At 52.9% G+C, this 22884-nt stretch overlaps 9 protein-coding genes across 9 annotated transcripts; 5 read left to right on the forward strand and 4 right to left on the reverse strand.

Annotated features, from left to right (window-relative positions):
* Positions 1 to 410: 410 nt before the first annotated feature.
* On the forward strand, positions 411 to 1303 carry SMAC4_12084 (uncharacterized protein; the record flags this gene model as incomplete). The annotated part of the gene is made up of 1 exon (XM_003344014.2): positions 411 to 1303. Exon 1 carries the CDS (start codon positions 560 to 562, stop codon positions 1301 to 1303), a length of 744 nt encoding a protein of 247 aa, XP_003344062.1. The 5' UTR covers positions 411 to 559.
* Positions 1304 to 1376: 73 nt separating this feature from the next.
* SMAC4_08918 (uncharacterized protein) lies at positions 1377 to 3352 on the forward strand. Its single transcript, XM_003344013.3, has one exon. The coding sequence runs from the start codon at positions 1553 to 1555 to the stop codon at positions 3266 to 3268; it is 1716 nt and encodes a 571-aa protein (XP_003344061.3). The 5' UTR covers positions 1377 to 1552; the 3' UTR covers positions 3269 to 3352.
* A 3270-nt stretch (positions 3353 to 6622) lies between these two features.
* SMAC4_08917 (uncharacterized protein) lies at positions 6623 to 8465 on the reverse strand. Its single transcript, XM_003344012.2, has 2 exons — positions 8101 to 8465; positions 6623 to 7953 (listed from the first exon to the last, which is right to left on the reverse strand). Exons 1-2 carry the CDS (start codon positions 8271 to 8273, stop codon positions 6759 to 6761), a joined length of 1368 nt encoding a protein of 455 aa, XP_003344060.1. The 5' UTR covers positions 8274 to 8465; the 3' UTR covers positions 6623 to 6758.
* Positions 8466 to 9021: 556 nt separating this feature from the next.
* SMAC4_13726 (uncharacterized protein) lies at positions 9022 to 9623 on the reverse strand (the record flags this gene model as incomplete). The annotated part of the gene is made up of 2 exons (XM_066091571.1): positions 9022 to 9409; positions 9490 to 9623. The coding sequence occupies 2 exons, from the start codon at positions 9621 to 9623 to the stop codon at positions 9022 to 9024; spliced, it is 522 nt and encodes a 173-aa protein (XP_065947015.1).
* A 1916-nt stretch (positions 9624 to 11539) lies between these two features.
* Positions 11540 to 12107, reverse strand: SMAC4_08916 (uncharacterized protein; the record flags this gene model as incomplete). Its single annotated transcript, XM_003344011.1, has 2 exons — positions 11540 to 11815; positions 12093 to 12107. 2 exons carry the CDS (start codon positions 12105 to 12107, stop codon positions 11540 to 11542), a joined length of 291 nt encoding a protein of 96 aa, XP_003344059.1.
* Positions 12108 to 13972: 1865 nt separating this feature from the next.
* Positions 13973 to 14275, forward strand: SMAC4_08915 (uncharacterized protein; the record flags this gene model as incomplete). Its single annotated transcript, XM_003344010.1, has 1 exon — positions 13973 to 14275. The coding sequence occupies one exon, from the start codon at positions 13973 to 13975 to the stop codon at positions 14273 to 14275; it is 303 nt and encodes a 100-aa protein (XP_003344058.1).
* Positions 14276 to 14352: 77 nt separating this feature from the next.
* SMAC4_08914 (uncharacterized protein) lies at positions 14353 to 15238 on the reverse strand (the record flags this gene model as incomplete). The annotated part of the gene is made up of 3 exons (XM_003344009.1): positions 14353 to 14444; positions 14535 to 15028; positions 15186 to 15238. The coding sequence occupies 3 exons, from the start codon at positions 15236 to 15238 to the stop codon at positions 14353 to 14355; spliced, it is 639 nt and encodes a 212-aa protein (XP_003344057.1).
* A 1264-nt stretch (positions 15239 to 16502) lies between these two features.
* SMAC4_08913 (uncharacterized protein) lies at positions 16503 to 17342 on the forward strand (the record flags this gene model as incomplete). Its single annotated transcript, XM_003344008.1, has 1 exon — positions 16503 to 17342. One exon carries the CDS (start codon positions 16503 to 16505, stop codon positions 17340 to 17342), a length of 840 nt encoding a protein of 279 aa, XP_003344056.1.
* Positions 17343 to 18352: 1010 nt separating this feature from the next.
* Positions 18353 to 21919, forward strand: SMAC4_08912 (uncharacterized protein). The gene is made up of 5 exons (XM_003344007.2): positions 18353 to 19210; positions 19280 to 19885; positions 19946 to 20092; positions 20150 to 20938; positions 21006 to 21919. The coding sequence occupies exons 1-5, from the start codon at positions 19151 to 19153 to the stop codon at positions 21183 to 21185; spliced, it is 1782 nt and encodes a 593-aa protein (XP_003344055.1). The 5' UTR covers positions 18353 to 19150; the 3' UTR covers positions 21186 to 21919.
* The last annotated feature ends 965 nt before the right edge of the window (positions 21920 to 22884 follow it).

A 22884-nucleotide genomic window follows, 5' to 3' on the forward strand; every position in this document is an offset into this window, starting at 1 on the left:
ATGGATGGATGGGTTGAGGTAATTAACAAACGGCAAGAGGTACCACTCCTCCTCCTCTTCATGTCGTGTTCGATGCCGGCAGCCTCAAACGGATGCCTCTTGATGGGCATCGTCCTCAAGAGGTAGCATTGCTGGTAACATTAATGGGCGGCTGCTGTGGTTTTGAAGGATTGTAGCGCATCTTGTAGGGTTACATGGGCGGCCGTGTTTGGGCAACAGTCCCCACCGCCATTTGATTGACGGCATGCCAATGGCGGCCAATGGCGACCAATAGCGATATCGATGAGAAGCGACCGTCCACTGGCGTCATGCGCGGTTCGCGGCTTCCTGCACTGACCAGCGGCACTAAAAAGTGAGGTTCTTGCATCTCTTGGGGCGCTCCGCAGTTTCCATCCATTCCCAGCTTCGTCCCTGACCCCATTCACCATCGGATTTCCCTCCCACTTCAGTTTGTTCCATCATTTGCTGTTCATTTTGTCAATCGGCCGCTCCCTCATTCATTCCCCCTTGTTCGCTCTTTTGTTCTTACAAACCGTCGCTCGGATTTCAGGGATAGACGATGGTGACAATGGCCATGTACCGATCCGATCAGACCCGTGCAGATGCTCCCGTTGCCTCGGGCCTTCAATCACATCCACTACCCGGACCTCCACAACACGGACCATCATCATCATCCTCACCATCATCACTTCAACGGCAACAAGTCTCTTTTTCATCGGCACCAGTACCATCATCATCATCATCATCATCATCATCATCATCATCCTTCACATCTTTACAGCCGCTTCCTCCCTTGGCCATGTCAATAGGGACCGCACCGCTTCCGGGGGCTCCAGTACACTTGAGAGGACCTCCCGGGCTGGGACAGCAACAGACCACGCGTACGCTCCAGGGCCCGTCCGCGCAGGATTGGGCCCGCAACCGCGATATCATCGTCGACCTCTACAGACAGTATCCCCTTAAAAAAGTAAGCGACATAATGAGGACTCAATACAACTTCTCCGCAAGGTATTTTGGCCTCCCTTCAGTCTGTCTCTACCTATGCACACAGCAAGCCCCCCATGTCTTTTTCGCTTTCTTTCATTCAGCTCAACTCAACAAACCGACGGCGTCTTCGTGTCCATGTCCTGTCCATGTCCTGTCCTCGTCTGAACTTGGACACAACATGCTGGCCGATACAGCATCTGCACCATTAGAGACACACGGTCCTATCCCATCACTGCATGCACTCATCCATCCCAAGTCTGTCCCAGTCCCAGTCCCACGGGAGCTAGCCGCATGTGCTGGCTCCACGCCCCATTGACCACAGCACAGGAGTCTATGCCGTCCGAGTTTGACGAACGTGCAGGGAAAGCAGTCTGCCGGCTGTCTGCCATCCAGCTCATGTAGCTCTTATGCCGCACTCATGTGTATCTCAAGGTCCTTTTAACTATAATAACGACCACTTCCATGTCTCCATGTTTCTTATGGCTTCTTGTCGTCATCATCATACCTTATATATCCTTCATCTCACCCTGCCTTGTCACATCACTCCACCTCCGAAGAACCAACAATGACGCTGATCGAGATCCCCTTTGCTAACCTCACCTTGTCGGATACCAGCAAACGCATGTACGACAAGAGGTTCCGGGAATGGAATGTGTTTAAAAATGTCAATAGCGATGAAAAGGAAAGGCATGCACGTCCTGGCCGATTGCATAGATCCACTTCGCCTCAGAGGCACGCCCATGCCTCACCGGCGGGACACCAACACCACGACATAAATAACATGGAAACACTTCACTACACACAACCTCTGCTATCACTACATGATAGTCAAAGGCGTTCACAACGGTCAACAAGCCCCTACACAGCCTTGTCCATCAACATATCCACTCCAAGTACCATGTCCATGGGCAGATCGCCAACGCCAGCACACCGACGAGCCATGAGCCCACCATTCACCCGAACAGGATTGAGTATAGCGGACCTCATTATAGAAACCGCCCCCCAGGCGAAGCAGAGATCGGAGTCTCCCGCCGAGACCATTGAGACATGCTCGTCGCCAACCTTCTCTTCCTCGACGCCTGGTGGTCAATCATGCGCCACACCCGCATCAAGCTGTGCTTGGTCAGAGGATCAGAGCCAAGACAGGGACAAGCAAATAGTCCACGCTGGGTCACCCAATCCACAAAACCTTTCCATCTTCAAGGCACAGATCCGCGCACTTGCCGAGTCACCTCCACCGTTCATCGGACCGGACTCCAGGACACGGACACTGGATATCATCACCCTCGGCCTCCGCGACTACTATGACTGGCAGATACGCAACGTACCTGACGGCATCGCACCTGATGACTTCCTCGGACGAGGCACAACCGATGCATCACAGCAGTACTGGTCGTCCATCAAGAACGCCATCTACCTTATCAAACTGTCGGCTAGTTCAGCGGAGTCAGATGCCGCCCAACGACCCGATGTCCGCGCATGGCCAGCCCTGTCTGAAGCTGGCCGGGACGCCGCAGCCGCCATGACCAGCCAACCCTTTGACTTCCTCCGAAACCTCTTCGCCACCCTCTCGCCTGCCAACGTGCGCGCCCGTCCCGAACTCCGGACCATCCTGCTGCAGCTCCTGGCCAGCGAAGCTAACCACAACTTCTCCCCCACACATCCCATTGCCCGCATCTGCACCGAACTCAACAACGACCAGGACTGTCAGGAGATTTCCCGCCGCGCCTTGCAGTGCATGGTGGACATGTTCAGTCGTCTCGGCCAACGACGCTTCGTCTCCTTCAAGCTCCTCGACTCCCTAGCCACTCTCCTCCGTCGCAACGGCGAGTTTGATGCGGCAATGGCCATTGTCACCGAGCTTTTCAAAGCCTGCCGGCAGGAATTCGGCCCATACTCCGAACAGACCCGTGCAGTTGAGAATGAGCTGGCGCACTTCTACATGGTCGTCGACGATTGTGACCAAGCATTGCAGCACTGCATAGCTGTCATTCGTCGCCCGCCACCCGAGGGCCTACTCAATGACGCAAAGGTTGCGTTTCACCAAGACGGCATTGCAGCGCACACGATGGAAGACGTCGCGGAGATCCATGAAAGACGCGGTGATTTGGAGCAAGCAATTGTTTGGCTTGAGAGGGCAGCAGATGTCGCGTTGAGGGTCTGGGGACCGCAGGCGGTAGCGACCGGACATGTTGTTGACAAGCTCACGTCGTTGAAGAAGGAGTATGCGAATAACATGCTGCAAAGTGCGAAGGATTGGGAGGCTGTTATTGAACGATGATATCGAGGGTTACAGCTAGCTGATAATGTGACAAGGGCAGTATTCTGAGCTTGGAACAGTAGTTCAATTCCGCTAAAAAATTACTTTGATCTCGAAGGCCTTGTTGATCCTCTCAACCTCCAGAAGGCTGGACTTCAAGGCCTTCTTATGCCAAAGGGAACCGTACGTACTGGGTACGTACCGGTTCTTGTCGCTTGAGGCTCCAAGGCCTCTATCTAGCGATCTGTATACATGTGGGTCTTTTCTGAATGCCTTCATCCATTTTCCTTCTTCCCCCTGGCGCCGGCATTTGCCCGGACGCCCTGCTTCTGCTCGGTTAGGCGTGATTGCTCCTGTGATGACTATGATGGCTTTGTGATGATATTTAGCGCCGTCAGCAGTTCTGGGGTTGGCTCTTTTTTTTTGTTGTTGTTGTTGTTGTTGTTATTTTTAACGTCTACTTCCGCCTCCCGTAGGGCATGAGACGTGCGGCACCGGTGAGTCTAGCATACAAAAATAGGAGCAGTGCCCTAACTGTCCACCAAATCCTTCAAATCCGAGGGCAAACCGAGGCCTATTGCCAGTGTAAATCACGTGTTGCCCATAGCGTAAACGCGGCCCAACACTTATAATCGAATCGCCCAGTGAGCGAGCCGCTAGTATATGGCGGGACCTGTAGAACAAAGGATCAAGCTGGTATAGCTAGGCGTTGCTACAGAACTGCCTAGTGATTATTACGTTCTGTGCTTGTGAAGTCTGGGATTGTTTGAGTACGGTCTTGTCCAGTACGCTAGTAGTACCGAGGTAACAAACAACCCAGAATTAGGTTATTGTCTTTTCTTGTTTCTTTCTGAATTCTCATCTGTTTTTTTTTAAAAAAACTTTCTTCCTGTTTTTCCCTTCTTGCTCTCCGCTCTCATGCTTTCGAGATGATTGGGCTGGAGCAATCGGTATCTAGCAACAGAACCATGATGCTACTAAACCCCCCTTCACAGCCTTGACCGCAGTAACAGTCGGTCCCATCTGGGACAGCGGTGCCTCCCTTCAGTGAATTTGGTCGCCATGAACAAGCGTCAAATCCTTCCTCAGCCTAAAGTGATAGATACTCTGGCAGTCACAGAAGGGAATATCCAGGCCCATGCGGTTGCTCGGATCCTTGAAACCCTGGTAGACGTAGGTGTCGGAGGTTAAGAAGCTGCTGCACCGACGGGACAATGAGCCATGTCGGGTTGGTAAGCAATGAACCCTCCCAGAGATATTGATAAGAAAACAAAACCAGGATACGAGAACAAGGAAAAGGAAAAAGGAGAAAGAGACTCACCCAACATCAAAGTAATCTCTCTGGCTCTGCGCATCCTTGCTGACGTTCCAGCTCAACTCATTGTTGTAGTTCCTGAACAAGCAACCCTGCACGTTGCCCTCCCAGACACGGAAGACGCCATCTTCCTCGAAGCGGTCCATCAGGCAAAGGGAGTCATCGGGGGGAAGGTAGTTGAGGTCAAGGCAGTCTCTGGGGTTTTCGCAGATCTGTTCTCTCAGTCAGTCGAACAAGAAAAAAACAGGGGGACCAATGAAACGTACAACAACCAAGGAATCAGTTCCATGATCCCAGTTAGGTCTCTTCTGGCAGTTGAAGAAGTGAATGACCTCTTTGTTGCCGCCAGTCCACTTGGGCGGTCCGTTCGACTTGGCGTTCAAGCCCTCGGCCTGACCCTTGTTCAACTGTGACAAGGGCGGAGTATGGGCTTGGAACAGTGGTTCAATTCAGCTGATAATTAACTTTGGTCTCGAAGGCCTTGTTGATCCTTTCAACCCTCAAGACGAGGGCTGGGTTCTCAGGCCTTCTTATACAAAGAGGGTTGGTGCGTACTGAGGTACGTACAGAGCCTTGTTGCTTGAGGCCTCAGGGTATCTATATAGCGATCTTCATACATGTGGATCTTCCTGAGTGCCTTCAACCATTCTACTTCCTTCTTCAGGCACCCGTCCTCGTTCGGTCGCCCTGCTTCTTGCTCGGTTGCTGTGATCGCTTCTGTGATGACTGGGAATTGCCTCATCTCGCTTACCAGCGTCGTCGGCAGTTCGATGGTTGGCTCGCTAGCCTGATGGCATCGAGAGGGGCTTAGGTAAATAATGCCGGTGGCTGAGGGTCTGGTCAAAGTGAGGTTGAGCCTCGCGACCTACGGCCGCCGGGCATTCATAAGGCTGATGTCAGGCATTGAGACTCTGCTAAGCCTCGGCAACCCTAACCCAGAACTATGGGCAAATGTCCGTGTGACAATAAGGCTCTTCAGCAAGCAACAGCTATCACAATACATCAGCACCTTTCGGCTACTACTCTGTTACTCTATTGTTCTATCCCAGCGATAATACTCCTGTGCTTGTAACGGTTCGTCACACCTATGTAGTAGGTATATAGCGACCTAGCTTCTCAAAATCAAGTTGCCTGACTCTACATGTGCTGTGCTTGAATATCATTGTGTGGGAGTAGGCATGTTCGAAGGCGAAATAGTAGATACATGTACAGTTGCTTTGTTAAGCTCATAATCTCCCATTACTCTGCGACCGTCCAGCAAACTGATCCCCTAGGTTGACCCCTAGCATCTCTTCTTTCGTAAAACTTCCTTCCAGTCCAAAACCCCCAGTTCCTTAAGCTCATCCTCAAGTGCCTCAACTTTCATGTGCAGATCCTGCCTCTTCTTTGCAAGTTCTTCACTCTCTATAGCTCACTCGACACGCCTTTGCCGAAGTCTCTGTAGCATAGCCTGGATCTGCACCTCATCCCTATCCAAGTCCACTTCCCTCCTCCACAGCTCAATGGTCTTGAGGCAAACATCTCTCCATTCGATTTGTTGTAGCTGGTGGTCACGCATGCCCTTGGTCCACTCGCGAGGAAGTTGATAGGCTGGGACATTGTTTGATCGTGAAGATTGGGGCCTTGAGACGTAGGCGGTAAACAACAGGAACCTGTAGTCGCACAACCGCATCATTAGCAGATGCGCGAAAGAATGCATCTTCCAGAAAAGCAATGGCGGGAGCAGAAAGGAATACCTAGGCCTATTATACGAAGACCGATCGTCTCGTCGACGTTGATGGGTTGACTCGTTGAGCAAGGTTTGATTGATGCAGCGTCGGACTTTGCTCCTCGCTTGGACAAACAAAGTTGGAAGAGGTGTGGAGGTAACTTGCAAGCTCCCGTCCAGAACCGAGATTGTCATCGTGGAATTCAGTGTGCGCTGCTTAGGGCTCAGGACGTGATTGCTGGTTCCTCTTTCCCAGTTTATCTGAGGTTGGTCTTTCAATGAGGACGGAGTATTCCAAACTCGCCACTATCATCAGGCGCGCCTTCCACTTGAAATCCCAGACTGGAGCATTCACGGGGTTTCCACCCCCTCACCGTTCAATTGCCAAAGATCAAGTGGACGGATTTGTCTTTTCTTGTATGAGAAAGCATTTGCGCAGTTCGTGATTTCGTACCACACCTGGATGATGGATCTCATGATTTGCACCCTCACATCCTCACCTCCCTCACCACCCTCCCCTTCACAAACACCCTCACAATATTCCTATCATCTCCCGTCATCACAAACTTCTCAAAAACGGTCCCCAACCCGTCCTCGTCCTCGTCCACCATCGTCATGACCCCGTCCCTTTCCCAGTCCACCACCAACGCATCAAACTCCTTGCCCACCTCAAAATTGCCCACCTTCTTCTCAAGACAACAAACCTCGGCTCCTCCCAATGTCGCCAAATAAAACGCCTCGGCAATCTTCAACCCCTTATCCTTCCCCTTTGACTCAACCTCTTTTGCATGACTTGCAATCATGGCCTGCCTCATCGCATCCAGCATCGAAGACGAAAACCCTCCTCCGCTGTCCGTGCCCAGTCCGACTTTGATCCCCCGGTTGAGAAACTCGCGGATAGGAGCGGCCATGAACCCGCCGCCCACCGTCATGTTGCTTATCGGGCAATGTGCAACCCCGCATTGTAGCTCCTTGAGCTTGTCGAACTCGTAGGGTGTCATGTAGCAGCAGTGTGCGAGGATAGATCGCCGTGTCAAAAGGCCGTAGTGGGCGTAAAGATCTGCTTCACTGTCAAATTGGGGAAACAGCTCCTTGGTGGCAGTGATCTCCTGCTCTGCTTCGTTGAAGTGCGTCTGGATGGGTAAGTCCGGGTTCCTGGCTGCTATTTGTCCGAGTCCAGCGAGACATTCAGCGTCACAAGAGATGGCGAAGCGCGGGGTGAGGACGTGCTTCAGCAACTGCCCCTCGGGGTCAATCTTGCGGATGTGGGCAATGCAGGATTCCGTGTCTTGGAGGGACTGCTCGATTGATGCATCACGGTAGTAGTCGGGGGAGTTACGCGTCATGTTGCATTTCCCTACAAAGGCGCGTTGACCTTTGGCCAGGCAGAGATCGGCGAGGCTGTTGGTTGCCTCGGGGTGGATGGAGCCATAGTAGGAAGCGGTGGTGATGCCCTGTCGGAGGAAGCCGTCAATGGCGGATGAGTAGATGCGCTGTGCATGGGCGGGATCACGGAAGCGACCTTCGTTGGGAAAGGTGATTGCGGAAAGCCAGTCTAGGATATGTTGGCCTTGGCCGAGGCCACGTTGGGCCCATTGGGGGGCGTGGTTGTGGGTGTCGATGAAGCCGGGGATGAGGAATTGGGAGGGGGAGAGTCGGTAGAGACTGGTACTGGTGGTGTCTCTGGGAGTCATGTTAGTAATTGGAAGGAGCGTTTGAACGGAAGATGTGAGTGAGGCTGATCTGGGTCTCATGTCACGATATTCGAGCTGGTGATGAGCGTCTATCTAGTGGGCAACGGTGCACAGAGTGAAGAGAAGGTCAACCTACACGAGGCGATCGACATCTTCTGACTTCACGTCCTTGTGAAATGAAGTAATTACGCCTTCTGCGTTGACCATCAGAAGGGCAGAAGGAAGGATCTCAAGGTCATGGCCTGGTGTTGACAGTGAGTGGATGACGGCGCCGTAGAATGCTTGGGGCTTTGCTTCGTGCGATCCCATGTCTGGAATGGTTTTGGTTGTGTTGCTTCTTGCGTGTATCTATCGCAAAGGTGCAGGGTCTGTGTCCGTGTTGATCTTCGGCGTCCGGGTTCAAGATGGACGGGATCAGGGGAAGATGTGCGGGGGAAGTCGGCGCCCGGGCCGGACCCTATTCTTGTTCCTGACCCCGCTCCGTGATACGTGGCGTGCACTAACAAAAGTGCCGACCTTCTCGACAACTCGCTGAGGACACTCGCCTCCTATAACACAGAAAACATTAGGCAATGTTTTTGAAGATCTTCTTCACAATTTAACTTGTATCGAACGTGTGTTGACAGCACTTTCACCCCATATCCCCATTTCCATCTTGTTTACTCGGCGGATTCCCTTTGAGGTCCTGAATCATTAGTGCTAGCGGCCTGGCGTGCCAAGACTGCAATGCGCTGTCGTCCTCTGTCCACCGACAAGACAAGAGCACACCAGGTTCCGTCGCCCTTCACTCCTGCCCGAGTGTCCAACGCCACAGTGAGATTCACATAAAGGGCTGAAATAGGAAGCAACATCCTCCAGTCAGATTGGTCTGTCCTAGACTACACTACCTAGAGGTACCTACTACTAGGCCCGACTATCTGGTGAATAAATGACGTGCTCTTTTTACAGGCCCATTCCCAGTTCATCTCCTCCATTTTCCCTTCGGTTTTCCCCGAGTCCTCTGGGTCCAACATCAACATCAACATCCCCAACCCAAGTTAAAGTTGTCCCCAGCCATCTAAGAGCAACCATTAGGGCGATTAGAAAGGCACTGAGTAGTGCAAGTGTTTCCAATCAAAGTATCCCTGGTCAGTCCACTGACCCAGTTACCGCTAACACAGCCATTCAGCACCTTCCGAGCCGCGTTCTGCAGGTAGTAGAACTGCGCGTCCCGGACCACGTTGGCCCAGCTGATGCAGCACTGGTCGCCGCCCTGGCTCAAGCACACGGACCGAGGAGACTGCGGGATGGATTGGCCGGAAAGGCTGTTGATCAAGTTGTTGCACACGGGCGCGTAGGCCCTGTGGGAGCCGGAGCACGTCTGGAGGTTGGAGCCGCAGCGCTTGTCGAGGTCGGCGGAGACTGGGGAGCGGGCCGCGATGGGGGTGGATTCCTCTTCGCCGTACCTGTATCAATGGGGATTGGGGGTCAGTGATGTCCTGGATGGTATGACGAGTGAGATGTGGTAAGCACGAGGAGGTTTTACCAGGTGATGGTCCCTTCTGCAATCTCGGTCTGCTCGATGATGACGAGACCATCCTCAGCCAGAGCCGGGACAGGACTGGCGGAGGCAATGGCGGCCAGGAAGACACCGATGGCAACAATCTGCTTGGTGAGCATCTTGGGCGTTGTTCTGCTGACTGGTTGTTAGTTCCATGTCTCGCTCGAGTCTCGAGAGATGATCCTGAACTAACCGGTTGAAAGGCTTGGAAGCGGTGGGTTGAGATTCTTTCTAAGGATGTTGTCGTGGAGGATGCTGATGAAAGTGAGATATACAGAACAAATTCTGTGGAACTTCTTGACTTTTATACACGAATCTTCTCGCCGAGACCGAAGACCAGCCTGGAGATGCTACCTTTCACACATTCTCTCGCCAAGCGTCCATGACAAAGCGCCAACACCTCTTCGAGCAGAATCGAGCTGGCCCAGACATCGCCATGTATCATCGTGAGGCTTGACTGAGTGTTGATGGACGGTCGCCTGAACATTCGTGCATCAATCATGAGGCGAGGATTGGTTCACATGGAAAGGTTCCTGTCCTCGCTTGGACCTCACTCCTTCAGACCAACGGTGCCGAGTAGCGTACCCATATTGCCTGCAGTGATGGCTACTACTCACAGTGTCATTTTCGCTGACGCCCAGCCGCTTCGCCTTCTTACTCGAGAGGTTAACCTTGGGGTGCTGAGTAAGTCTTCTTCAGGCGGGCTACTAAAGAACGCGGGGAAAAGCCAGCCAAGGGAGGTGGTGCTGGGAAGTGGGCACGCCCAGCCAGGCTGACAGGCAGTGCGGCTGACACACAGTCGGCCGGGCACGAGACTATTACGGGATTCGCTTGGTACCGAAAGGATGATGGCGTTATTCCAGAACCGCATCCACCGTCCCCTGGTAGTCCCACTAGGTATACATGTAAGCACTACCTCTCTTCCCGCCAAATCCGATCCCGGCAGTATGTGTCTCAAACCTCCGATCCCAGTATGTATCCTAACCGAGCTCCCTCCTTCATCAACGACCCTCATGACATGCATTTTCTGTATTGCAGCCTGGTCCGCTCCCTCTCCCTCAAGCGGTCGCTTGCTACAGAGAGGAAAGTTCAGCTTAAAGGTAAAATATTGGTCGAGCTGTTCAGTAACGCTTTCTGACCACGGCGGGTACATATAACCGGGGATTTCAAAGCTGTGTGTCACTACCTACTCTTCTCAATGAACCCCCTTCTCTTCTGCAGCGGTATGTACAGCGCTTCAACGGCATGAAATCTGGCTGAAGAAGTTTATAGCGGCACGGGGTCACATCCGAGTATCTTGGCTGACTTTGGCAGCCCCTTGGCGTAAGGATGTATGTAACCTTCAATGTTGCTTCGTACATTGGCACAGGAACTGACCGAGACGCTATCCAGACAGGTCAATGGCTAAAACTCCAATGCTACAGGAGAGGGAAACATCTTGGTACCACTACAAAATATCACTCGTCTTAAAGCGTCATCCCGCTTACATTACAACAAACCAAGCCAAGCTGCTGTAGCGCTAACACCTTGTACCGCAGGTCAAACGACTGCGGATATCTTCCCTCCTTTCATGTTCCTCTCACATATGCAAGTTCAATTTCCCACAACTCCATTCTACCTACAGCATCCACGTCCTCTCAGTGCGCCCCATCAACTCCATCCCTTAGGTACCTAGTCTCCTTCCAGTCCATGTCCTCACTCTAAGCACACGCATTAGGCCTATTACTCAAACACTGCGTCATGCATTTCCTGGTCCCTTGTGATGATCCCACGTACGTATTCCTCGTCAGTCCGCTGACCATGTATTTTCCATCCCTTTAAACTTGCATTGATAAATCAGCAGCTTTGCCGGCTTTGTCAGCTCATCCTGTATCCCACTCTTGACGCGCTTCTCCCACGATATACAACACTGGTTGCCGTGCTGGTCCTTGTGGCACATGGATTGGCTGGCGAGCATTTCCTTGGTCAGTTCCTCGCCTACGCGCGGGTTGACGAGGTCCAAGCAGGCGTCGCGGCTGGCGGCGAAGTCGTCCCGTCAAGTGGGCTCAAGATTGTCGTTGGACTTGGAGCAGCCGGCGCTAAAGATGTTCACGTCGTCGTCGTCGTCGTCGTCGACGCCGGTGGTGGTGTTTTGGTAGATGGTGGTGATGGCGTTTAAGGCCTGGCCGTACCAGGCTAGGGTGCCGTTGCTGGGTATCGCTGTTCGTTTGAGGATGACGAGACCGGGTGGTGGTACGTCTTCTGGAATAAGAGATGCAGAAGCAGAGAAGATGGCGGTGGTGGTGACGAGAAAGCTGATAATAGCAGATAACTTTTGGTAGGATATATGATGGTATTGATATAAAGGAATGGAAGTTTGCGTTTTGAACTCTGTGGATTCGGATGCAGACGGACGGGATGTTCAAAATCGAGGCAGGCACCTTCAAAACTGTGAGATGTAGTACTTGCAGGGTTCAATATTTTCGATGCCGATCTGGTACCAAAGGTGTGGATAGGTGCCACTCAAGGTAAGGTAGGTAGTGTTTGCTTTGCTGTCAAAATTGGCAAAGTGAAGCGGGAAGAACAGAAATGCTTTTCCAAGTACATACAACCAAGAATTGCATCTTGTGCAGTCGAGCTCTTTCAATCTCCCTCTTATATGCACATCCCATCACTCAATCTTTTGCAGCCCCAGCCCTCATTGCCCTTCATCTTCCGTTGTAATCCATTATATCGGTCAAAGAACGCATGTAATGTTTTCCAACAGTGGTGTTTTGTCAAATGTTTGACACAATCAACACGAGTAAATGGAATGCTGTCAAATAATGTCCAACCAACACAAAAGGGCTTGGTTCTGCTGGGTAACACGCAGAATTGACAGTGCCAACATGAACAAAGTGCCAATAGACCATTATGTCTTTTACATACCGGACGAGGTGAATTTTCGCGGATAACGGGATTCTTTCCCTTCCGTGGTATATCTCCCCAACACTCCAACATATTGTCTTCAGTTCAGGCACCCATGAGGCCTATTACTCAAACACTGCGTCGTGCACTTCCTTTCCTTGCCCTCGCCCAACATCACATCTTTCACCAACCCGCTCAGCATCGTAGGGTCCCCCGGCTGAAAAGCTTCTCTGTAGGGCCCCGGCGCACATTTTTCCAACACCGTCTGGGCCGCGTCACAGAGGTGTCCCATCTTGAACGTCCAGTTTATCGGCTTGGGAACCTTCTTGCTCTGGACCTCGTCTGCCCAGTGTGACGAACCGTTACAAGCTCAGGAGTACTATCGCTGGGATAGAACAATAGAGTAACGGAGTAGTAGCCGAAAGGTACTGGTAGATTGTGATAGCTATTGCTTGCTGAAGATCCGGTAACAAGAAGCCTGCTGAAGATCCGGTAACAAGAAGCCTGGGGAAGCCTTCTTTTATACCGGCCTTCCTGGACTCGACCCTTTGCCTCGGGTCCGACCTGATTGGTCATCTAGTCTAGCCCACATAGGAGGATTCTCTGATTGGATCGTAACATCATACCTCAGCCAAAAGAAAAGATGAATGACGATGCCCAGTTGCCACATGAAGTGTTGTTCCGGCACATGAAACATTGGAAGGGCGCCCACACAAAGGAAAACGGGTCTTACGACTAGCACTGGCCTGATCCATCGGCCGAAGGCAATTTCCCCGTGCGAAGTCCTTCAACAGGTTGGGTGACCAAGCCCCCCGTCTTCATCTGCGACATCAACTGGAACTACATCCCAAAGCGTAAACATTTCGACAAGAAGAGCATCCACAAGGTATTCTCAACAGCCATCATCATCACCATAATGTTCACCTTTGTGACGAACCGTTACAAGCACAGGAGTATTATCGCTGAGATAGAACAATAGAGTAACGGAGTAGTAGCCAAAAGGTACTGGTAGGTTGTGATAGCTATTGCTTGCTGAAGATCCGGTAACAAGAGGCCTGGGGAGGCCTTCTTTTATACTGGCCTTCCTGGACCCGATATACTGGACCCGTGGACCCGATCCTTCGTCTCGGGTCCTCCCTTTGGGTCCTCCCTTCGGGTCCTACCTGATTGGTCATCTAGTCTAGCTTACATAGGATTCTCTGATTGGATCGTAACAACCTTCTCCAAGCAAGCAAGCATCATCACCCTCCTTAGGGCCGCCATACTAGTGTCCGCCTCTCCCGCACCTATCCCCGACAGCCTCATCATAGCCCAAAGTGTGGAGATTGTGGACAGCACCTTTACATAGTACGCCCTCTCGCCCGAAGCCGAAGCCGAAGCCGCCGCCGCCGTGAAGCGCGGTTCTGCAACGTTCACTTCAAGTTCTCAAGCCATAACAAGCCGAACGACCTGTGGCAACAAGTGGAAACAGCCCGACGAGATAGTCTGCGACCCCTACCCCAAAAAAGTCACCAAGGGCTATAGATATGTGTGCGAACACCTTGTCGGCAACCTGACGGTCCCCAAAAGCCAGCTCGGCGGCATGTACTACGGCGTCCCGATCCCTGAGGCGTACCGGGTCTTGTGCTTGGCCGAAGACGTGCACACCAATGTATATGTAGGCAAGGAGAGGTGCTGCTTGGGGTGGAACGGCAGCTTGAAGAACGCGACGTATGACAAGGTGGCCAATAGCGCGGGATATAACATCCGGTTCCACTGTCCGGGGGATGAGTATATCAGTGGGTATCAGACGGCGGTGCGGTTTGGGGCTACGTGCACGGAGGCGTGCATGTTTGGGGATTTCGATAGGGCGGATCTGGATAGGCCGTGTGGTTACAAGAAGTGAAAGGGACAAGGTAGTTGTTGTTGGTGGTATGGATTAAGGATGTTTATTATGTTGATTTCGAACAGCGTTGTCTGTTTCTAGATGAGCAAAATTCCAACTGAGTACCTCTCCGGATTCCTAAAGGTGTTGTCCTTTCCTGTTGCGTTCTTGAGGTAGCAATACTCGCCATCTGTTGACATCGGAACGCAATGCGTTTAATTAGCCAGACGTCCCCTGTGTTCAACAGCAAGCCTGGGGAAAGCATGGCAGTGTAACTCACCAGACTTTACTATAGCAACGCTCCTACACAGCCCCTGGTCCGATACATCGTCGGCCCCCCCTGGTCTTTGCGGCCTGTTGGCTTGGAAGACAACATTGTAGGTGGCGCAAGCATCAATACACGCCTCCAGCGTAGGCAGGTACAGTTTCATGATGTCCAAAGTGTCTGGGTTGCCGTATCCACCCCCGGGGTAGTTCCTGTTGCAGATGCGAACGAAGGATTGAACCTTTGTGGGGCCGACCGGGTTGATCTTTACGGACATGCTATTGCCTGAGGCATCCAGGGGGGTGTAGTTGGTGCCGTTCACGGAGGGACAGTTGTCGCGCGGAGCGGGAGAGGGGCCAAAGGCGGCTGACTGCGTGCTAGTAGTCGTGGTGGATGTCGTCGTCAGAGGAGGTGAGGTGGACTGACTTGGTGTTGGACTGGTAACTGTTGCTGCAGGTACTGTTGTTGGCGGGATATTGGACCGAGAGATGGGGAAGGATGACGGTCGCCTTGGATGTGGTAGAGTAGCGGTTAGTCCTGTTTATTATGAGACCGGCTTTGTCCTTACTGTGAAGAGTGTTGGGTTGCAGCCAGACCGCCACCTATCCCTCCGCCAATGGCTCCGGCGAGCAAGATGGTCAATCCAATGACTACCGTCCAAAATACTGGCACTGATAATCCAAGTAGTCTTGCTCTTTGTGCGGGTTCCGAGTAACCATGGTCTCTCCGTTCTACCCCGGATAAAGTATGAGAGTGAAGGTTCCCAAAGCTTTGAGCCTGCGGATATACATGTACCACTTCCAGATTCGAATGGCTCGGGTTGTAGTATTTCGCATTAATCAAGTCAGGGTCCTCCATCGGGTGCTTGTTGGTGTCAAGATCATGGGAGATGGGGTTTGAAGAAGACGGGAAAAGGGAAAGACAATGGAGGTTTGGATGAAAATATGAAGAGAATGAGCCTGAAGCTTTCCACTTGGAAAGAGAATGGAGACATGATGGACCCCAATGAACATGAACCGTGCCGCCGCTGAATGCGAGTGCCCATTGCTGAACCTGCCAGATGGAAATCTTGTTGCGCAAGGCAGCTTCGCCTCGTTGATGTTTTTGTGTCGCATACAAAACCGGGGCATCGTCAAGCTCAACCCTCAGCTCCAGCCGCAGGATGCTGTCCTGAAACTTGGGGTCCAGGGCAAATCCCCATCATGACCGTCTCCCATTTCTCCTGTCTCGGGAAACATGTTGAATCCATTGCGCCGTGTTGGAAAGACGTCGATGAGCTAAATGGGGTCAACGTCGTGACATTGGACGTTGTGTGATGAAGGAAGAAGTGAAGTGAAGAGGATTGACCTGTGGCACGGGCAGCCGTTTGCTAGGCGTTGGATGCCCTGTAAATTTGGCGAGCTCCGGCATCCATCCATTTTCCAGCGGCAGACACGAGAGCTGACTCCACTTTGGTAAACCTTGAGGCATCCGATTGGCCATTTTAGTATTTTAGAAGCTTCAAGCTCCAGCTCTGTCTTTGCTGTCGCTTTTTGTTCCTTTCTAAAACACCAATTCTGATCTCTTTCCACCATCTTGAACTCCATTGTCACGGCAACTCTCCTACGAGATCTTTCTACAATCAGCCTCTCTACATAGGAATTCGCCGGGACCTATATAGTCACCCTCTCACACCCAGTTTACCGTCTTCCTGTCTCTCTTCCCAGCACCAAGGTACCTGTACCGGTACATAACCACAACATCAACAGAGGCCGGCCACTTAATAATCACCTAACGGGGATCGTCATTGTGGGTACTCGCGCCGGACCTGTTCATCTATCCCCACCGGCAGTGGACATTCACGGCATCCGGGGCCCAAGCTCCCGTTCCCGCCAACACACTCCCTCTTCCCGCCCGTCCCAAGCTGCACTTCTCTGTCAGGGACCCTTGCACAAGTCCCCTACCAATCGGAATCCTTCCTTTGGTCTTTAATTCAACATCAACATGCCAGTCGAGGCCGTCCTCACCACCGTCGTGCCGGCGGCCGACATCGACAAAGCCCGCTCCATCCTCCACGGCATCACCGAGACCCGCGACGTCGCCCACCGCTTCCACCGTGTCCGCCACGTGCGCCGCCTCGATCTATCCATCCGCGGCATTCCCATCATCAAGTCCCTCCAGTCCCAGAACCCCAAGCCTGAGACCCTACCGCAATGGCAAGACCTGCACTCGACCCTGTCTCGGCAGCAATACTTGTTGACCGAGCGTGTCGACATAACCCAAGAAGTCCTGGCCGCCATGGCCGCCGGTCAACCGGTGCCCATGTCCGAGCAGACGCAAAACGGCGAGAGGATTCTGCGCTTCAATGACTTCCCCGACCCTCCCAACCCTAGAGTCCCCCAGACGGTCATGCAGCGCAAACAATTCGACATCCGCGAGCCCGGCCCCTTGCTCGAGCAGCACCTGGCCGATTCCGGCTTTTCCGTGTATAGCGAGCACATCGAAGAGACGTACCACTGGTGGCATAACAACAACCTCGAGTTCGTTCTGTGGCGGCAGTTCAAGGACCTTCCGGACCACCCCCAGCCCTCGCCCCTTGTGCACGCCCCCGATCAGCCGAACTGGCTGGTGCCCGACCTGAGCAAGCTTGAGCCCATCTCCCCCTTCTGGATGTGTTTTGTGCGCGCCGTGGTAGATGCCACTCCAGTGGACAAGATGGCCGAGAGAATGGCGGAGGCGCATGGAAGGCTGGGCGCGGTGGAGCAGCAGCTGGAGGGCGTCTACAGGTTTATGGTATTTGACCGCAGGGCGTTTGATACGCGATATCAGGGAGATGATGAGTAGAGTGCTGAACCTCCGGCGCAACATGGTATCGATATAGGTAGAGAGGAAGCTGGTCAGGAAGATGGTATCGATATGACTGAAGAGGAAGTTACAGCCAGAGCCAACGCGATACCTCTGGGTGCTATTTTTGAGAATGAGCAGCTTCGACCCGAGCACATTGAAGGAACATAGATATTCAGCAGGAGATGTGAATTCGGCCAGAAGAGCCTCTTGGCTCTAGAGCACAGCGCAAACACGGCGTGAACATCAGCAGCGGTGCTGGTTGACGGTCATGTTGGACGTAGATAGCTCTACTTCCAGCGTTAGCATGTCAGGTTGCTCCCGCCAATGTCAAATAATCGAAACCAAACAACTTGTTTGCATGAACCTTGCGACTGCGATCAAATGTTCACTGGGTGCTACTTTCGAAAATGAGCACTACCCATAGACCACGCTGGATTTTGATGAATCGAAACTCGTCCATTATTTTAATCATTGCCTTAAATTCATGACCATCCAAGAAAATTTGTATACCCTCATCAAAGATGCAGGTAATATGGCTGTGAAGAGGATGCATCTTCATCGAGTGGTGATATGCGTCGAGACCGCCGAAATTGGTGGTACTATCCCAATTTGCGGTGCTGATAAATTTGTCAGGATCGACGGGAGTCCGGGTACCTCGTGGAATGCATCCGACCCCGGATTCCGGATGTGACGACCGAGCGACGGGTCCGATCGGCATTCGGCAGCCCGGTTATCAATCCGGGTTCTCCACTTTACAGAAACTGATTGGCGGGGTAGGGTCAGGAACGGACCACTGTAAATGCGAGCTTTCGGGGGTTTCCGAGCAACCACCTCCCCACCTCTGTGCCGGGCGTGCTCTCCGGCTTTTAGTCCATCTTTCCTTCGGTGCCACCCCGCCGCGTATAAAAATTTGTCTCCTTCCGGCCCGCCCTCCAAGTGAAACAGCAAGTTCGTTGTGCCTTGCCAAACTTGCAAACGTGAGCTCCATTTTGAGAACAAACCAAATGGGGCAAGTCGTCACCCGCCAGCCCAGCCTGCCAAGTGGAAGTTGTAGCCCGGGCTGCCTGACGGGTTCCGTGTGTCGTGGGGCAGTTTACTTCCCAATACTTTTCCCTCCTTTACGTTTCTCCAACTGAAAATACCGACGCCTACGCCCAACGTCTTCCATTGTTCCTATTCCCAGGTGTCATCCATTTCCCCTTTGCACATTCAGCTGTTCGTCAAAGCGAATTCGGCGTGCTCACATCACGGCCATCCTGGGCGTTCCGTCAAGCTCCGCACCCGATGCAACTCTGCGGGCGACGCCGAGCACTCGACATTGGCGCTGAGGCAGCCCCCTGAAGAGTTCACCTCGGCAGCCCTAGAACACTAGAAACAGCCATCATGTCTTGGGCGGTTTTGTGGTGAAAGACGGGAGCCGGTGAGTCAGGGCACGCCATCGAGACTACACCACCAGCGAATCTTGATCTTGTACATATGAAGCCGTCATGTCTTTCTTGTCGATGGTGAATCCCCGACGGAAAGTCAACACCCCATCGCCCGCTACAAATTTGGGTCCGGCCGGCTTAACGACGACCGTTGAAGGAGCCCCGCAGCTTGGCTACCAGGCCCCGTCAACCTTATTCCCAGTAGAGGGTCACATCGAGACACCAAATCGGACATCTCCTGGCCACAGGCACCACCCCAAGCCGGCATTTACCTGGCAATTCCTTTCGACATTCAACCACCTGCTACAGTATACGACTCTCATTTAACGTCAGCTCCTTCGTCCTCTACCTCCCAGTTGCCTTTTATGTCGATTCGAGATGGTCTACGGCGGAAAGCCCTCGCGGGGCTGTCGAACATGTCGCGCTCGCCGGATCAAGGTACGCCGTCGGAATCCACCCTCTTTTCTCTTCAGTTTCTCGGAGGACTGACCTTTTTCCCTTTCGCAGTGCGATGAAGGTAAACCAACATGCATGCAATGCGCAAAGTCGAAGCGCGAATGTGCCGGCTACCGAAACGAATTCGAGATCATCCATCGGGACCAGACCAAGTCTACCGTCCGCCGAATGAACAAAGCTCTGAATCAGTCTCGTTCTACCCCCTCGACCTCGACCGCGACCGCGGTAGCCATCATTTCCACGCCGCCGAAAGAGCCACCACCGTCACAGTTGCCGAGTCCTCGTCCGTCTCCTACGCGACAACAAACGCCCAACCCTACCCCGACGCTCACAGTCCCGCTCGCACAACGCGCCACCTGCTATTTTGCCTCGAACTTTCTCTACGTGCCGCTGGGCCAGATACCCCATGGTTTTATGGACTACCTTGTGCCCTTGATTGATGGCGAACCCCCAGATAGCGCGCTCCGAAGCGCCTTCAATGCTTGTGCGATAGCCGCCCTTGGTAACAGAGAGAAAGCGAACAGTCTCAACCTGGCCAATGTATCTCTTCGGGAACACACACTGGCTCTGGCCAAGACCCATGCTGCCTTGGGAAACCCCATGACAAGCAGTTCAGATGCTACCCTCGCTGCAGTACTTTTGCTTGGTTTATATGAGGTCTGTCAGCTGAGACTTTCTCGCATCTGCGTGGCCCATCGCTAACAGTCGGTTCAACAGAGCATCACGGCGATTAAGGACTCGCGCATGCTAGCATGGCGTTCACACGTTGACGGGGCGATCCAGATTGTCAAGCTGCGAGGCCGAGAACAGATGCGCAGCACCAAGACTGGGACCCTCCTATTCCAAGCGGTGAGGCATCAAGTGGTACGAATGGCGCTTTCTCCCTCGAGACGATTATATACTGACTGACGGTGGTCTTAGATTGGTCGAGCACTAACATCGGGTATGCCCCCGCCATTAGGAGCCGACTGGTGGGTGGATGGCATTGGCGATGGCCATCTCTTGCCTAGCACCATGCACCGCTTCGCCCTCCGAGTCAGTGAATTGCGAGCCGAGGCTTCTGCTCTGTTGGCTAGCATAACGCGCACCGTCGAGGATATCGAACTGATGCATCAGTTGGCCCATCGAGTGCGTTTCCTGGACCAAGAGATCGCTTCATGGCTTCTTGCTCTGCCGCCAAACTTGCGCTTCAAGACGCTATGCTGGCTATCACCCAAGGCGGTGGGCTTATCACCACGGCGGCCCTACTCCGAGCTCGAGGTGTTCCCTGGCCGTGTCGACATGTACCCCGACTTCGTGACTGCTAGCATATGGAATACTGCGCGCACGGTACGCCTTGTACTAGCCTCCCTCAATATCCGCATGGTAGCATGGCTCAGCGCCCCCGCCGATTACCGCACAACTGCCGAGTATGCCACGTCAAAAGCCATCTGCGAAGGTAATATTGCCGATGTCTTAGCCTCGGTCCCATACCATCTTGGATGGCACACCAAGAAGGAAGGCTTATTCGACAATGATACCGATCGCTCCGGATTTGCTTGCGGTTACGAGGATACGATCAAGGCTCTTCCAGCTTGGTTCTTGATCTGGGCCTTGACTTGTGTTAAGAACCATGATATGGCGACTGACGATCAGCGTGTTTGGGTAAAGGGCCGGCTTCGGTTCATTGCTGATTATGTTGGGCTCAAGTATGCCAACATTGTCAACGATGTAGGTCACTCTTTTCCTTCCCCGTGTATGATGTGAATGCTTGCCTAACGTCTCCATGCACCGGTAGCTCGAACTCCGCTTTCCATCCATGTTCATCCGCCACGACGGCACCATGCCTTCGTCAGATCCACTGAAGGCCGCCATGGACAAAGGCCTTGCTGTTCCTGTAAGCGCAATGCTCTCTAGCACCTCTAGTCCGAGGACTCCTGAGAGCATGGGTTCTGAAGGACAGTATACGTCGCCGTGATAGGATGACGTCTAGGGCGATCCCTTCCAGGCCTCTACCATCTCACCCGACTAGTAACGACAAAGACCGACCGCGAGGTAATTCCTTGTGGGGCGACTGATTAGTGCAAGCAGCTACTTTGCTGCAAGACGTCAATGCTTCAGTCAGTAAGGAGAGGGGGATATACGGTCCAACAACGCTTTGCGGGCAAGTGAACCAAGGTGGGAGCCCTTGATAACCAGCCAATCGGCCAGTAGCTGACGGAAGCAATTAATAGCATAGAAGCCATGGGCTTCTGCCGGTAGGTTCTGTGTTACCATGATCGACGGCGCGGCTCACAGTCGAAGTCGAATGCAACTACCTGCCCTACGCCCCTTGGTTGCGTAGATGGGCCCCGGTACTCGCACAAGAGAGGGTCAGGGGCGCTTCTAGCCCTATGAGTAGTGCGCCATCGGCTTTACCTCATCTCCCCAAGAACGGTCCAGGGATAAAAAAGAAGAATCCGTTGGATACATCAGAAGAGGGGCCGTCTTCACATCCGAGTCGATCTGGCAATCGATCCCAGCCGCCGGACAGTTTCGCACTTATGATAGATTTGTTGGCTCGCAATCCAAAGAATGTCTTCCAGCATCTCAACCTTGAACTCTGTGTGTTTTTTCTCCCCCTTCTCTGCTTTTCTTCTTATTCTTTGCTGGTGCAGATTAACCACCCCCCAAGCCCTCTACGGCCATGAGCCTAAGCCACACGCCCACACTGTAACCTACACTGTTCCCCGCCTCGTTTGGTCATGTTCAGATGAGTACCTCCACGGCCATCTTGGTCTTCCACTCCACAGCCACTGTGCTCTGGCGCGTGGCTCAAGTCTCAAGGCGAAGTGCCGGACGAGGGAAATGCTGCTCCTCTGGTAAGGATGCCATGCTCGCCAGTTCGCAATACGAACTCTCATACACAATGACTCCTTCATTTGGATACATGGTTGGGTGCAGAACAGCGACTCGCAGCAAAGGATTGGCTGGGAAAAAAGGGCATAATTTCGTTTAACAAGCCACATCTGTCAGCTCAGCTCAGTTATGTTTTGTGCCTCTACCCATCTTGATCTGAGGCAGAACGCGCAAGGCCCAGGCCCAAGGATAGCTCACATCCACTTTATCTTTGTGCTACGGCGCGATCGCGCGATCGGCCGTGTTGCTTCTGTTTACCGTTCATCAATATGAAAACGGTGGGGGCGTCGCAAGGCTCATGAACAGCCAGCAACAACCTGCTAGGAGGGGTGCCGAGCCGTCTAAACCTCGACAATCGGTGACCACACGGGATCGTTCGGCCGTCGAAGCCTCGTTGATGGTCCAGACATCCCCCCACAGTAGGGGCCTGAGCCATCAACAGTGTGGCCCTCCTGCCCTTTGTGTCAACAACACCATGGACGGAGGCCAAGCCAGCTTGGTAAACGGCTTGGCAACGGCATATGTTCTCTACCATCATCAGGTTGCCTACCGCATTTGGTCAGCCGATTGCTTGCTGAATTGCTGCCTCAAAAAGGACTGGAGCATCAGGTCTTATGACCCTCAAAAGCAGATCCGGCCTGGCGTTTGGTGTTGCTTGTTGATCGTTGATTGTCATCAATCCGACAATCCTCACACCATCCATCGAGTACTTGTCCGCCTATTCCTTTTCTTTTAAGTGGCTTGACACCTGTATAATGCGACTTGGGCTTTCAGAAAGG

The sequence above is a fragment of the Sordaria macrospora genome, chromosome 5, assembly GCF_033870435.1.
Source record: "Sordaria macrospora chromosome 5, complete sequence".
In the NCBI taxonomy this organism is placed as follows: Eukaryota; Fungi; Ascomycota; class Sordariomycetes; order Sordariales; family Sordariaceae; genus Sordaria; species Sordaria macrospora.

Coding starts and splice junctions, on each gene's coding strand:
- SMAC4_08917 (XM_003344012.2), bottom strand. CDS start 8,273: ATGGGATCGCACGAAGCAAAGCCCCAAGCATTCTACGGCGCCGTCATC. Junction 7,954..8,100: donor GAAGATGTCGATCGCCTCGT/GTAGGTTGACCT, acceptor CATGACTCCCAG/AGACACCACCAGTACCAGTC.
- SMAC4_08918 (XM_003344013.3), top strand. CDS start 1,553: ATGACGCTGATCGAGATCCCCTTTGCTAACCTCACCTTGTCGGATACC.
- SMAC4_08912 (XM_003344007.2), top strand. CDS start 19,151: ATGGTCTACGGCGGAAAGCCCTCGCGGGGCTGTCGAACATGTCGCGCT. Junction 19,211..19,279: donor GTCGCGCTCGCCGGATCAAG/GTACGCCGTCGG, acceptor TCCCTTTCGCAG/TGCGATGAAGGTAAACCAAC. Junction 19,886..19,945: donor TTTTGCTTGGTTTATATGAG/GTCTGTCAGCTG, acceptor TCGGTTCAACAG/AGCATCACGGCGATTAAGGA.